This window comes from Fringilla coelebs (genome assembly GCF_963513975.1).
Source record: "Fringilla coelebs genome assembly, chromosome: 4".
NCBI lineage: Eukaryota > Metazoa > Chordata > Aves > Passeriformes > Fringillidae > Fringilla > Fringilla coelebs.
Window position 1 is genome coordinate 27,690,915 of NC_140032.1, and position 12,904 is coordinate 27,703,818.

General features: G+C 42.5%; 1 protein-coding gene across 1 annotated transcript; it reads left to right on the forward strand.

Moving 5' to 3' along the window:
• Window positions 1–46: 46 nt before the first annotated feature.
• Window positions 47–9,651, forward strand: TMEM165 (transmembrane protein 165). The gene is made up of 6 exons (XM_084204485.1): window positions 47–254; window positions 1,823–2,048; window positions 4,394–4,569; window positions 5,233–5,415; window positions 7,490–7,595; window positions 8,753–9,651. Exons 1-6 carry the CDS (start codon window positions 81–83, stop codon window positions 8,827–8,829), a joined length of 942 nt encoding a protein of 313 aa, XP_084060611.1. The 5' UTR covers window positions 47–80; the 3' UTR covers window positions 8,830–9,651.
• Window positions 9,652–12,904: the final 3,253 nt, after the last annotated feature.

The following is a 12,904-nucleotide window of genomic DNA, read 5'->3' on the forward strand; positions in this document are numbered from 1 at the left end:
CGGCGGGGCCGCGGCGCGGGCGGTGACGCGGCGCCCTGAACCGGGGCTCGCGCCGCCCCCCAGCTCCGCGCTCGGCCGCCATGGGGTCCCCGCCGCCGCTGCCGCCGCTCCCGCGGGCCGCCGCGCTGCTGCTGGCGGCCGCGCTGCTGCTGGCGGCCCCGGCGCGGCTCCGCGCCGCTCCCGAGGAAGAGCCCGGCAGGAAGAAGGAGCCGCCGCCACCGCCGGCGGCGCAGGGAGCGGAGCCGCGGGCTGAGGTGAGGCGGGGACGGGCCGCGCCGGCTGCCCGCGCTGTGCCCCCCGCGGCAGCGCCGCGCTGCGCTTCCGGAGGCCGTCGGGCTCCGGAATTCCCCGCTTTTAGCAGAAAAAAAGGAGGGCTGTGGGGCCACCGCATCTTCCCATTTTTCTGCTAAAAGAGAGCTATGTCCGACATGGGAAGCGGGTCAGCGCTCTCTTTCCCCCGCAGAAGCAGCTGAAAGCCGGCTTTGTTGCTGCTCCGAAGCTGCCAGTTTTTTTTTTTCTCTTAACAATTAATATAAATTCCTTTGCGTTAAAACTTATTCAGCAGTGTTCTCGGTGAGGGGATTGTAGTTCCACTGATCTCACAGAGGGATGGAAAAATTCCTGACATGTGGCTTGGTGTAGCACATCGAGCACGCCGGGTGTCACATACGCAAAGCAGAAAACATAGAGTGCTGCAAAAGGTGAAGGAGCTCTGGGAAGTCACAGTGTGTCACACAGAGCGTGGGAGCTAAATATCAACACCAGGAAACTTGGAGCACTGCTGAAAGTGGAATGCTGGGAAGCCGTCATGTCAAAACAGGCTGCGGGCTGTCTCTGCTGGTGGATGTGCTGGAACAAGCTTTCTCAGCCACCCCTGGCCAGGGATGTGAGCATCGGTATAGAGATCTTGGGCCTTGCTTTTGATCACAGGTACCTTACTGTGTGCAGAAGTAAGCGCTTAGGTGAGTGAGTGGGAACTGGAGTGTTGGTCTGGTTTCACCTCTGGAGAGTCTTAGTTTTCAGCAAACACAGAGAAAGTGCAGAAGAAGCTGATGAAAACTGGCACAAAATTTGGCTTGGGCTCAAACAGAAAGAGGAAAAGTGTAGGCTAGATAATAGGAATAAATGTTCTCATGTGAGAGGGGTTGCCCAGAGAAATTGTGGGTGCCCCATCCCTGGAAGTGTTCAAGGCTAGGTTGGATAGAGCTCTGAGCATTCTGGCCTAGTGAAAAATGTTTCTGCCCCTTGCAGGGGTCTTAAAACTAGATGATTGCTGGGTCCAACCCAGCCCATTCTATGAATCTATGAAATTTTAGTGCGTCTGAGATGCAAAGATTTTGCAAGGGAAGAAAATTATCCTGACCATTTTTGAATGGGCTTCTTTTTTTCCTAAGGTATTACAGTCACCCAGTTTTATTTTGAAGCACTTACTAATATTTATATCAGAAAACTGTTCACAGTTAGGCTCATAAAATGGGTAGGGTTGTTAAAGACAGCCATATTGGACCTGAGCTGACCATGTTTTGTTGTAATGGTGGTTCCCATGTTCTGGTAATAGCATGCACAGTGCAGTAATGTTTTAATAATCAGAAGGATCCTCTTGCCTAGTGCCTAACTGGCAATTTGAGGTGGGTGGCCGCCAGGAGCTAGTTAATGATCGTTAATGAACACGAGAGGTGTATCTGCTTAAAATGTCACTCTACACAGGTTGGTAGGACAGGAGAAATACAAGGCTTTGTATTTCTGTGTAATAAGCATTCAAGCCTAATTTAGGAGTGTTTAGGATTTGTTTTGTCTTTTTCTCTCCCCCCCCTTCTTACAGAAAGGCTCCTCGCTAGGTGCTCCAGTCCACATTGTCAGTGAAGAGTCAGCTGACAAGACCAACTTGGGCTTTATTCATGCCTTCGTGGCTGCTATCTCGGTGATCATCGTGTCGGAGCTGGGGGACAAGACCTTCTTCATCGCGGCCATCATGGCCATGCGCTACAACCGCCTGACCGTGCTGGCCGGGGCCATGCTTGCCCTGGGACTCATGACGTGCTTGTCAGGTTAGCACGCTGCTTCTTCTGGTTTGTTCTGTCTCTTACGAAGTGATGGGTATGTATTTATCAAAAAACCTTTAACGGAGTGCAGGTAGTACATATACACAGTTTTCTGTTTTGAGGAGATCCTGTGGATCATGGAATCTCAGATGGCTCTTTCCTATAATTAAGTCTTTGTGTGCCCTAGGCTTCAACTGGAGTTTAAGGAGGGGAAATGAGATGAAATGAGATGGAGAGCCCAAGCGCTTCCTTTGATTTTTGAACTGGTTTACTCTTTTTTTTCTTTTGCTCCTGTTAAGTTAGTGTGCCTAAAGGGAATGTGGGAGTGGCTTCTGTTTTTCCTCCTAAGGCAAAAGATTCTTTACATGATGACACATTTTCCTCATCTGACTTGTATTCCTGCACCCATAGCTGTTTGGATCTGTGCTGGGAGCTGTGTAAGTGGAAGATGGAGGGGCGGGAGCAGGAAGTTAAGGTGGCAGGGGGCATTTGAGGAACCTGTAGCCATGGGCACTTAGGTAGCTGTGATTGCAAAATGGAGCAGCCCTCAGGTACATCAGATGCAGCACAGAGTTTGTCTGTGCGCTCATTTCTAACCATGCCCATTTCAGAAATACTTGAGATAGTGGTGATTGGTTTCTACATGCTGGAGACAGCCAATTCACTGGCACAGGCTGCTTGGCAAGTGTTTCTGTGAATGGTTTTTGGGTGTGTAGCTGTTGCTGTGTACACTGCTGCAACTATTGCAGCTTTAGTTAGAGCAGTTTTCACTTGCATTGTGTGTAATTTCTCCTGCCCGTTATGGCTCTCTTTCTCTATGCAGATTCTTTCTTCAAATCTTTCTTAATGCTTTCTCATAAAATCTTCCTTTTCTGCTTTTATCCCCCAGTTTATTATTTATTCCCTTTTCAGAAAGGAGCTTGTTTTGTGGTTTGGTTCTTCCTCCCCCACACCCTTTCCTTCTCCTATCTCTTGCCCTTGTTTTATACAAGCTGAGTTGGGAAATTCCAGGGGAGGTTGCCCACCTTGATTACATGAAGACATAATCATTTAAACTCTTTAGTTCCAAGTAATGTACTAAGTTTATTTTGTCAAGCAAAGCTTGAAAAAATATCCCGTCTTACAGTTCTGATTATTCACTGTGTCTATGCTTACATATGTAAGAAATGCTAGGAAAAATGTAGCCTTTTTGACTAGCTTTCTTGCATTGTTTCACTGCAGTATTTTCAGTCTTTTTAAAGAAGTTTAGTTTAGCTCCTGGTTTATTTAGCTTTGCAAATAGTACTGCTATTTGTGTATGTATGTGCTGTGTTTATAACTAATAAGGCTGATTAATTCTGGTCTCATTCTTACTTCTGGTAGTGGCAGTGCAGAATTATTTCTAGATCATGGAATAACTTCTGAGTGCATTTTTCAACTAAAAAGGTGTGTGCACAAAACACATGTGGTAGTATGCTTCCTTTTAGCTAATTGTTTGTGGAATAAAGTAGCAGAAACACTTGTAAGTGCATGGTCCAAACAACCTTGAATATAAGGTGTGGACTTTTTATTTCTTCTCATTTATATAGGCCTTTTTCTATCAAAAAAATGCTAAGTGGTCTTACTTTGTTAAAACTAAGTACTTTGTCCTGGATAGATATTTCTTACTTAAGAACTAGTTTTGGCTTAGTTTAATCACCCTCAATACCTTTAAAAGACATGCAGTGGAGGTTGCTTTTCAGTCTGTAAGTGGGATCTGCCTTTGAAATGAAGATCAAAGTTGGTCACACTGTGTGTATGTGGGGAATATGGGGAACAAGGGAATAGTAATGTGCACTTGGCAAAGGAAGACAGACATGGATTCACCCAGCTGGATGATTTGTAGATATGCCTGGTAGATTTACCTCATTGAAAATCTTATTCTGACTTTATCTGATAAATGAAATGATTGGAAAGAGGTATTATCCAACTTGGAATTAACTGGGGAACACTATGACTAATCTAACACAATTACAGATGGTAGTTTAATGGTGTGTGTGCAGAAAGACAGGACTTGCATAGACCTTGATGGGAAAGATAATGTTGTTTGGACTGGCTGTCAGGAACAGCAGTGCCTCAGCTTTGGCTGGAGTGCATTGTCTGTGTCTTAGTGGACTTCAGTCTCTGGCATAACCAGTAACAGTTGGAGTTTCTTTTATGTTATCTTCCAAACACTTAGAAAATTATACAAAACTAACAAAAGATGCAATATTTATTTATCAGTGGATATTTGGATTGCTGACTTTGCTAGCAAGCATTTCTTAGATGTGGGAAAAACAATTATGATCCTCATGCTTATTTTTTTTTAAATGACACATTTGTTTTCTTTTCAGTTTTGTTTGGCTATGCCACCACGGTTATTCCTCGTGTGTACACATACTATGTGTCAACGGCACTGTTTGCAATCTTTGGCATCCGAATGCTTCGGGAAGGCTTGAAAATGAGTCCAGATGAAGGTCAGGAAGAGCTGGAGGAAGTTCAAGCAGAAATTAAAAAAAAAGATGAGGAAGTAAGTAATGAAATTGCTGTTGGTTACAGTTGGTGGAAGAATTACAGCTGAGCAGAGCAGCACTGTCATGTTTGGGGTGTTCAGCTGTGTCTGTAACTGATAAACTGACACAGAAATGTGTGGTAGATGGGATGGAAGTGGTTCCCCGAAGGCGTTTCAGCAGGTGATTCCAGTCCTGTGGCAAGCCTGGCTTCTTAGGAGAGAAGGGACCTTCTGCTTAGTGTCGGTGGTTTTGACGTGCTTTTAATGCATTGCTAGCAGAGAGGATACCAACAGCTCATTCTTGGCCCTACTTTTATTTCTTCTAATGGTCAGACACTTTATTTGTAAGCAGTACAAGATGGACAATAATCAAAGGATAGAGCTGATTCCAACTATATATATATGTGTGTATATTTCCACGCATGTGGAGATATGCACACATACACCCTGTACGTATATGTTATGTATACACAGATGTATGTGTATACACAGTGTGGGTATGTATAGCTGTTTTTTTGTAATGGTGACTATAAATATGTTGATAATGCAGCAGGCAGTGGCTAATAATATTCTAGAAGCAAAATATCTAGCTTTATTGCTAAGTGTTTCATCTGGGTTATTTGGATGACATTTTTAATTTTATGTTTATTTCTTGGGTTTTTTTTCCCTTGACATCCACAGCTTCAGAGAACAAAACTGTTAAATGGGCCAGGAGATGTGGAATCTGGGCCAGGCACCACTATACCTCAGAAGAAGTGGCTACACTTTATTTCACCAATCTTTGTTCAAGCTTTTACATTAACATTTTTAGCAGAATGGGGTGATCGTTCCCAATTAACAACCATAGTCTTGGCTGCCAGAGAGGTGAGTGTTGCAGAATCCCTGCTGTTCTTTTGCCTTCTTTGGGGTGCCCATAGAGGGATAAGAAACAAAATACTCTTGCGGGAGGTATCAGATTCACACCTGCTGCCTTGATGTGCTTCATGTGGTTTGTGTCAAGACCTGACAGGAAATGCACTGAAGCTCTGTGTAGTATTAAAACTGTTACATGATTGGGACTGCACTGGCATTTCTGGAAATAGCTGCTTTATGTCATGCAGCTGACATCAATTGGGGTTTGTTACAGTGTTGAGAGATGTTACAGAAGAGATGTTTCTTTGCTCTTTGTGGTCATTCAGTTTTAACTGGGTAACTTTAAAAGATACTTCCATTCCATCAAGCTTTCAACTGTTAGAAAGATAACCTCCTCAGATACCTCTTGTTAAAATATGAGTAAATATGGTTAATATAGAAGGACAGTAAACTCTAAACTGCTAAGTAATGCTGTAAATTAAATTATATTTATTGTGGTGATTAGAGTGTATATAGCTGTATTACAGTTAAAGGAAGATGAAGGCTTATAGTCAAGCTTTTAATAAACATAAGTAGCTTGCCTATGCTCTTCCATGCATTGAGATAATTTACATTTTTTTCCCTAGGACTCATGCTTCTTTCAGGTGCACTTTCAGACGTTCCCTAGGGATAAATCAGGGCTGTGTAATGAAGGAGGCTGTAACCTGCAGGAACTTCTTGTCTCTGTTACAGTGTAGGGAAGATGTTTAGAGCTAACAGCAGGAGAGGATGATCTCATTGTTCTTGGAAAAAAAGGAAGCACTACAGCCTCTGCCCAATTTGCTAGGCAAGTTGCTTAAGCCCATCTTTTTACAGGGGATTGTTTACTTCTGGTTTGCATTTCCTAAGCATCCCCTTAGGAAGTGTCTGTCAGACTCTTTAGTCTGGCTTGTGAAGTGCTGAGCATTGTAGTTAAAGCCCATGGGCTGTACCTGTAGTATATGAAATGTTCATAAGAGTGCTACCAAACAAAAAATGAATTGAAGGTATCTTGATACTGGCTTTCAAAATCAGTGAATGATTATGATGGAATGGGGGGATCCACCTAGTGCCCGTGAGGACTATATAGGTAATTGCTGGCTGTAGGGGTATCCAGGGACTCTGGGTCCTGCTCCTGGCCCAGTTTGTTCTGCTGGCCCAGCCCTGCTTCTTCCTGCCCTTCTTGGTGCTTTCCAACCCACTGACTGCTTGTTGCTTGCCACCTCTTCTCACTGGCTTGTGGTTTTGGTTCTTTTGGGCTAGTGAGTGTTGTCTTCAAACCGTAGAATTTCTTAGACAGTTTTGCTGTTCGCCACTTTGAGATTTCATGCATTCCTTAGGTGATGGCAGCAGCTTTTTTTTTCCTTTTGGAACTAAAAGTGTCACATAGAGATGAGCAGGGGACATATGCTGTCCTTAGCTGTGTAATTTCTAACCTCTTTATGTACTGCAGTTGTTCACACACTGAGGAGCTGCTTGTTATTCAGTGATGTGAAAAACTGTTGTTGACAGTAAATTATAAAATAATATATTATCCTCTGGACCTCAGATCTTTCATGCTTATGCTTCCCTCTTTGGATGATGGAGCAGGGCAGAGTGTGGAGCACAAGTGGGAGAAGCAGGGCAAAGAACTTGGAATATTGTAGCTGCTGAAAGCTTTAATTTGCAGTTCAAGGACTTATTTTGCTCTTTCTTTATAGATAGGTGGGTGTTCTTCCAGCTGATGCATATTGTGTTTTTCAACAGCTGCCACCTTCCCTCTAGAGGTTGCTTATTGGTTTAACTACAGCAGAGTGATTTCTGGATCTATAATTAAAGATGCTGCATGGCTGAAACATGCTATATGCTCCTATCTTAGGCTGGGTTTAAGTCTGTCTCACCAGCTGATGTTCACTATTACTAGACTTTAAGACAGTGCTGAACAGCAGAGCGGAGGAATCACCAGACAGTATCCTCCATGCTTGGCAGTTAGAAACCAGGGAATCAAAGCACTGCTCCAAGGTTGTTGTAGGACTAGTGGGTTTTCAACAGTGATTGTTCATCCTTCTGTGCTTTTTTTTTCCCCTAGGACCCCTATGGTGTGGCAGTAGGAGGAACAGTGGGACATTGCCTATGCACTGGTTTAGCAGTTATTGGAGGAAGAATGATAGCACAAAAAATTTCTGTTAGGACTGGTAAGTGAAAACTCACTCCGCCCCAAAAAATGTAACGCTGGTAATGTTTGTGGTGTAAAGAGCTGCATGCTTGGGAACAGTGATTCTTGAAACTTTTAGAAAACCCATAAAAACTGGTGGTTTGGTTTGGGTTATTTGGGGATTTTTTTGAGTCTGTCTTACGTCCCACCTTATTTTGCTTCACTATTAGCTACTTCTTTTAGGAGACCAGAGGAAGGATATACACTATTTTAAATGGTCAGTATTTATTGTTTGACAGTGGATAATAGAAATACTCTTGCAATTCTGAGTCTAGACCATCAGGTAGCAAGAGAACTGCATCCTAATGACTTACACCAGCCATTTAAAAGCTGTAAAAACTACTCTATGTGGCATAAATGTTTTTTTTTATCATACCTGCTCCCAAGAATAATCCTGTGAAGCTGTTTCTTATGTATATTCATTCAGAATATTTGTTCGGTAGTTGCAGAGGTGGGAAAAAACCAACTTCACTGCTAAAAGTGAAACATGCACTCTGTTGTGTTTGTTTGCCGAGGAAATTGGTGACAAAATGCTAATCTAACAATGGTTTCATGAGCTCCAAGCACAGTGTGGATCTTGAGCCACAGAAATAGCCTTAGATTAAGCCAAAGATTCTTCTAGGACATTAGTTTGTTTAAGGAGTTAGGGAACATATGCAGTGGTGCTTTCCCAGAATTCTGTCCCAGCTTCTAACAGATTGTGGCTATTGCAAGCAGTTAATGTTTTTTGATACTTTTTCTTTCAATACAGTTGCCTAAAATGTGCACAAAATGCTAAATATATGTCAGTCACAATTGATGGCTTGCTCTGGCATGAGAATATCCTATCCTGTTTTCTCCCATACAGCCAAATACTCAACAGCAGGTGTTAACCTAATTTTATACTGGCTCAAGTAATGAGTAAAACAAAGCTTCCTTCTGTGGGCCAGAATATATTCTTGGAGATGCAGTTAGACAATGGGTTGGCATAAGAGCATCCCAATGCTAAGCTAGATACAACATCCACTGCTTATAGCATTAATTTTTAAGTAAGGTTATTTGGGAATCAGACTTTTTTTAAATTATGCCTGTAATGTGTCATGGAAGAGAATTACTTTTTGATATCTAATTTCTTCTTGTTTTGTGTTTTCTTTTCAGTGACAATCATAGGAGGCATTGTCTTCTTAGCATTTGCATTTTCTGCACTATTTATAAGTCCAGACTCTGGTTTTTAAAATTTTTCATTGCTGTAAAAGAACAAGGATTGGAAGCATCAAGCAGTTATCCTTGTGCATTTTTGTATATAATGTACAGAATTCTAGTTAAACAATGCTGAAGATGAGACACTGAACTTTTTATAGCAGATGATTCACGGGACTGATGCATTTATGGATAGCTTCTGCACTGGAGATCTGCTTATTGTCTGGTTTGTTTGTGCTGTGGTGCCTGCTCCCATGGTGGGATTTGAGTGGTTTTCTCACTTGCTGGACCTGGCTCAGCTGAGTTCAAGGATCTACTCTCTGAAGTGTTGGGAATTCCTCTTTTCTTCCTCTGATACACACAACCACCTTTCCTGTTTTTTCAAGAGCTGATTCTTCAGGCCTCTTGAAGCAGACCGTGTTAAGGAGAAAACTGCTGGCTCCACCTCCAAAGATGTTGGTTCCATGGTGCACCTGAGGCTGGATAACCTGAGTAACAAGAAACCTGGGAGCAGTTCCTATGCCATCCAGTGGCTGAGCCAACCAACAGAGAATGTTATAAACTTAATTTAGAGGGAAAACTTCTTAATCAGGGATTTTTATCAGGAAATTGATGTGGGGTGATTAACAACCTACTGTGTTCAATATGCAATCTGGCTGGAGCTAGTATCATTTGACTTTTTTTATTTTTATTTAATATTAAGGTATACAAAAAGTAATGAAGTGGTCCAACTTAACCATGTTCTATTCCCAGGACTGAGTAGTAATGGAATTCTTAGGTTTAGATGTATTCCTGATTTTTCTTTTTAGGAATAGAAATGTAATCTGAAAGAGTATTAATAAAACATAGAGTCTCAATTTGTGTTATTTTCAGTTTGGTTTTGATGGCTGTCATAATTCCTGCCACAAAGGTTTACCTAGTGATTGTGTACTTTAGGTGAGGAAAGTTTACTAAGTTTATTTTCATTTCTGATAAATGCCAGTGTTATGAAGCCTTTGAAAATGCTGAGCACTGAAGATGCATGGGTTGCAGAAATGCACACTTATCTCTGCTCTCCAATGGTAATTTGGATTCTGACCCTGTATAACCCACTAAGATCTACCTTGTAGCAGTCTTGGAAAATGGTTTCTAATATTATGAAGCTGCCCTTTTTTGAAGCTAAGGTACTAATGGATCATTACAGATCTGACCATTACATTTGTAGATCAGAAACAGAACATCCTTCTCTTAGGTTTCTCTTTCCAAAAAACCCCTTAATGCCACATTTCTCTTAAGACCATAGCAGTGCAATGCCTGGCATGCACAGTGGTATGAAAACAGGCTACCATTTTGGGGTCGAGGTCTACATGTTCATGTCTTGGCCCAAAGGAACTGTATGGTTTGGTGGCTTGGGGTTTTTTTGGATTGCCCACACTGTCCATAATGAGTTTCACCTCCTGCAGGGAGTGCTTTTGTAGCAGAGGTCATGTTAAAACAAGGCAGGAACAGGGATCTGCAAGGGAGAGCCTGAACTTCTGTTTGTGGGACAACTTCTTGTGTTAATCAGAAGTGGTGCCACTGGACGTTCATACAGATCCCTCCCAGGCAGGGTAACTGGTGCCATCTGATTTTTCTTTTTAGGAATAGAAATGTAGTTGGGAAATGACACAGAATTTTTTTCTGAAAATCGAAAAAGCCAACCCAGTTCACCATGTAGAAAAAAGCCAATCGATGCTCTAATTGTAGAAGTTTCCCAAAGTTTATTGTGTGCTGCTTAATGCTATTTTTGATATGAAAAGTTAGGATCACAGGATCAGCAGGAGAATGAAGCTCTTCAAAAGATTGTCAAGGATTTGCAGAACAAATCTCTGCAACTTCCACATCTGTATTTTACCAACTTACACAGATGCCAAGTACTGCTTTTGCCCAGTCATAGCAATGTATTTGGCTCTCTCAAAGACTAGCTAGGCAGGTTAGTTTGAATAGTGCTGCTGGAGTAGCTTTTTGATTTTTATTTTTTTAAAGCATGAACATTGACTTGTTGGAAGTCTAGCATGAAAGTAGATAGCTTGTGAAATTTTAGTAAAAGCTTTGAAAGGTGCTTCAGTAGTTGCTACTAGTGACAGTGATTTAACGCTGTCGAGTGCCTGTTGGAATTTTTCACAGTTTGAAGGATCAAGCTGGGACATAAGGAAAGACTGTTGAAGGTGATGGAGGGATCCAGTGCCATAGTCTTAGCAGTGCTGTGTCTGCTGTGCAGTTTCCAGCACAGACTTGGCCTTCTCCCTCCACAGTGTCTCACAGGACTTGCACCCTGGCCAGCTCTCACCTGCCGGCTGGTGCAGGGGCTGGGATTTTAGCAGTTTTTATCAGACTTCTTGAGAGGGGGGTGCTGCTGTTCTGTCTCAAAATACCTGGATACTTGAGATATAAGCAATATAGAGTTTATGGGCATTTATATATAATGTAACCAGCTGAAGCCTTGATTGCCACAATCCTGTGTGCTTTCTTGTTCTTTTGTAGCTGGACAATGTGAAGCGCAGTGAGTGAGAGCTCAAGTGCCGAAGGGAAAGCTCCGCAAACTATTGCATTTGCAACATGGCAAACAGGCAACTGTCCACCACAGGTTTCTATCCATCCTGCAGCTTTCCCTGCCGGGGTAAGATGCAGCTGATTGCAGCTGCTGCCAAAGGAAACTCAAAAGCAGCATCTAGAACAGGAATTTACAGCTCTGACTACACATTGCACTAGCAGAGGCTTGCGAGTGCACACTCCCAGCAATTCCTCACTTCCACACAACAGGAGTCAAATGAGATGGGGGTCAGTTCTACTGGGATGGAAAATTCTCACATCAGCGGAGATGTTTACAATGAGAAAAGCTTGTGGTTGTTATTTTCAAAGGTGCCTATTCTCAATCCTTAGATAAAGCCTGTCTCATTACTCTGTATATGGCAAAGTGCAATAAGCCAAGACTAAAGTAAACTAATCTTCCATCCTGCCAGGACAAAGTTTTTCAAAGGAAACCTGTTGAACCAAAGTACAGGAGCAGATCACCAGCAAACCCACTCTTCCTAGGGTAAGGCCAGCAGGTGTGTGTGTGTGCAGGGCTGGTGCCTGGGCTTGCAGTTTTGAGATCTAAGAGTCCAAATTGGAAAACCTCGAAGTGAGAGAGGGGCTGTGTTTCCTGAGCACTGCAAGAGGCAGCCTGCTGCCATACAGGCTCTCCCTCATCTCAGCTGCCTCTCCTGCCCAGGCTGGCTCTGGAACACTGCCACCGGATTTACATGAGAGGTTTTGTTTCTAGAAAGAGGTTGGTAATTCAGTGTACTTCCATGTTTGTCCCAGATACTGTGTATGTAAAAAACAAAATCCCATTTAAATCAAGCGGATCAGACTGTTTCATCCTAATATAATCTGAGTTATTCTTAATTTCCAGAGCCATGGAAATAATGATGTAATGGCACTTGCTGTACTGACGTGGCATTTTTCTAGAGATGACCTTGTATGGCCCCTGAAGTCAGCACCCTTGGCAAGTTGCAGCTACAGGCTTCTGCTAATGGAGATGCAGGGTCATTTCTGCATTTCCCACAGACATGGGCACTAGGATAGCTGTACGTTTCTCTGGGATTACTTCCTTTTCTTTCCCAAGGGAGAATGTACTTGCCAAAGGGTCTGACAGTGATAGACTGTGCTACAAAGAATGCTAGTAAGGCTCTCGCTATTTTATGTTACCCTCAAAGAGCTGAAATCTGGAATTTTATCACTAATGCCTGAGAATCAGAAGTACAACCAACCTTTGGATTGCTAATCTTTACAAGTACTTAACAGCTTAATTCTCTTATAAACATGGGTTTTGTTTTCAAGCTTGCATGACAGCAAAATAACATTTAACAGATTTGCTACAGGTGTGGCAGCAGTTGTAATTACCACTCTTCTTCATTATAAGTTTACAGAAAAATGTACTGCTCTTTCCAAAGTTCGATTTTAAGAAAACTGACGATCTTGCTTGCTACATGCTCTCAATCTTATCACTGATGGGTGGTGACAGTTCTTAACTACAGCTACAGCTGATTTTGTTTCACTCCTGGGGCACAGGGGCCCTATGGCATATAGAAATAATATAGAGCTTGC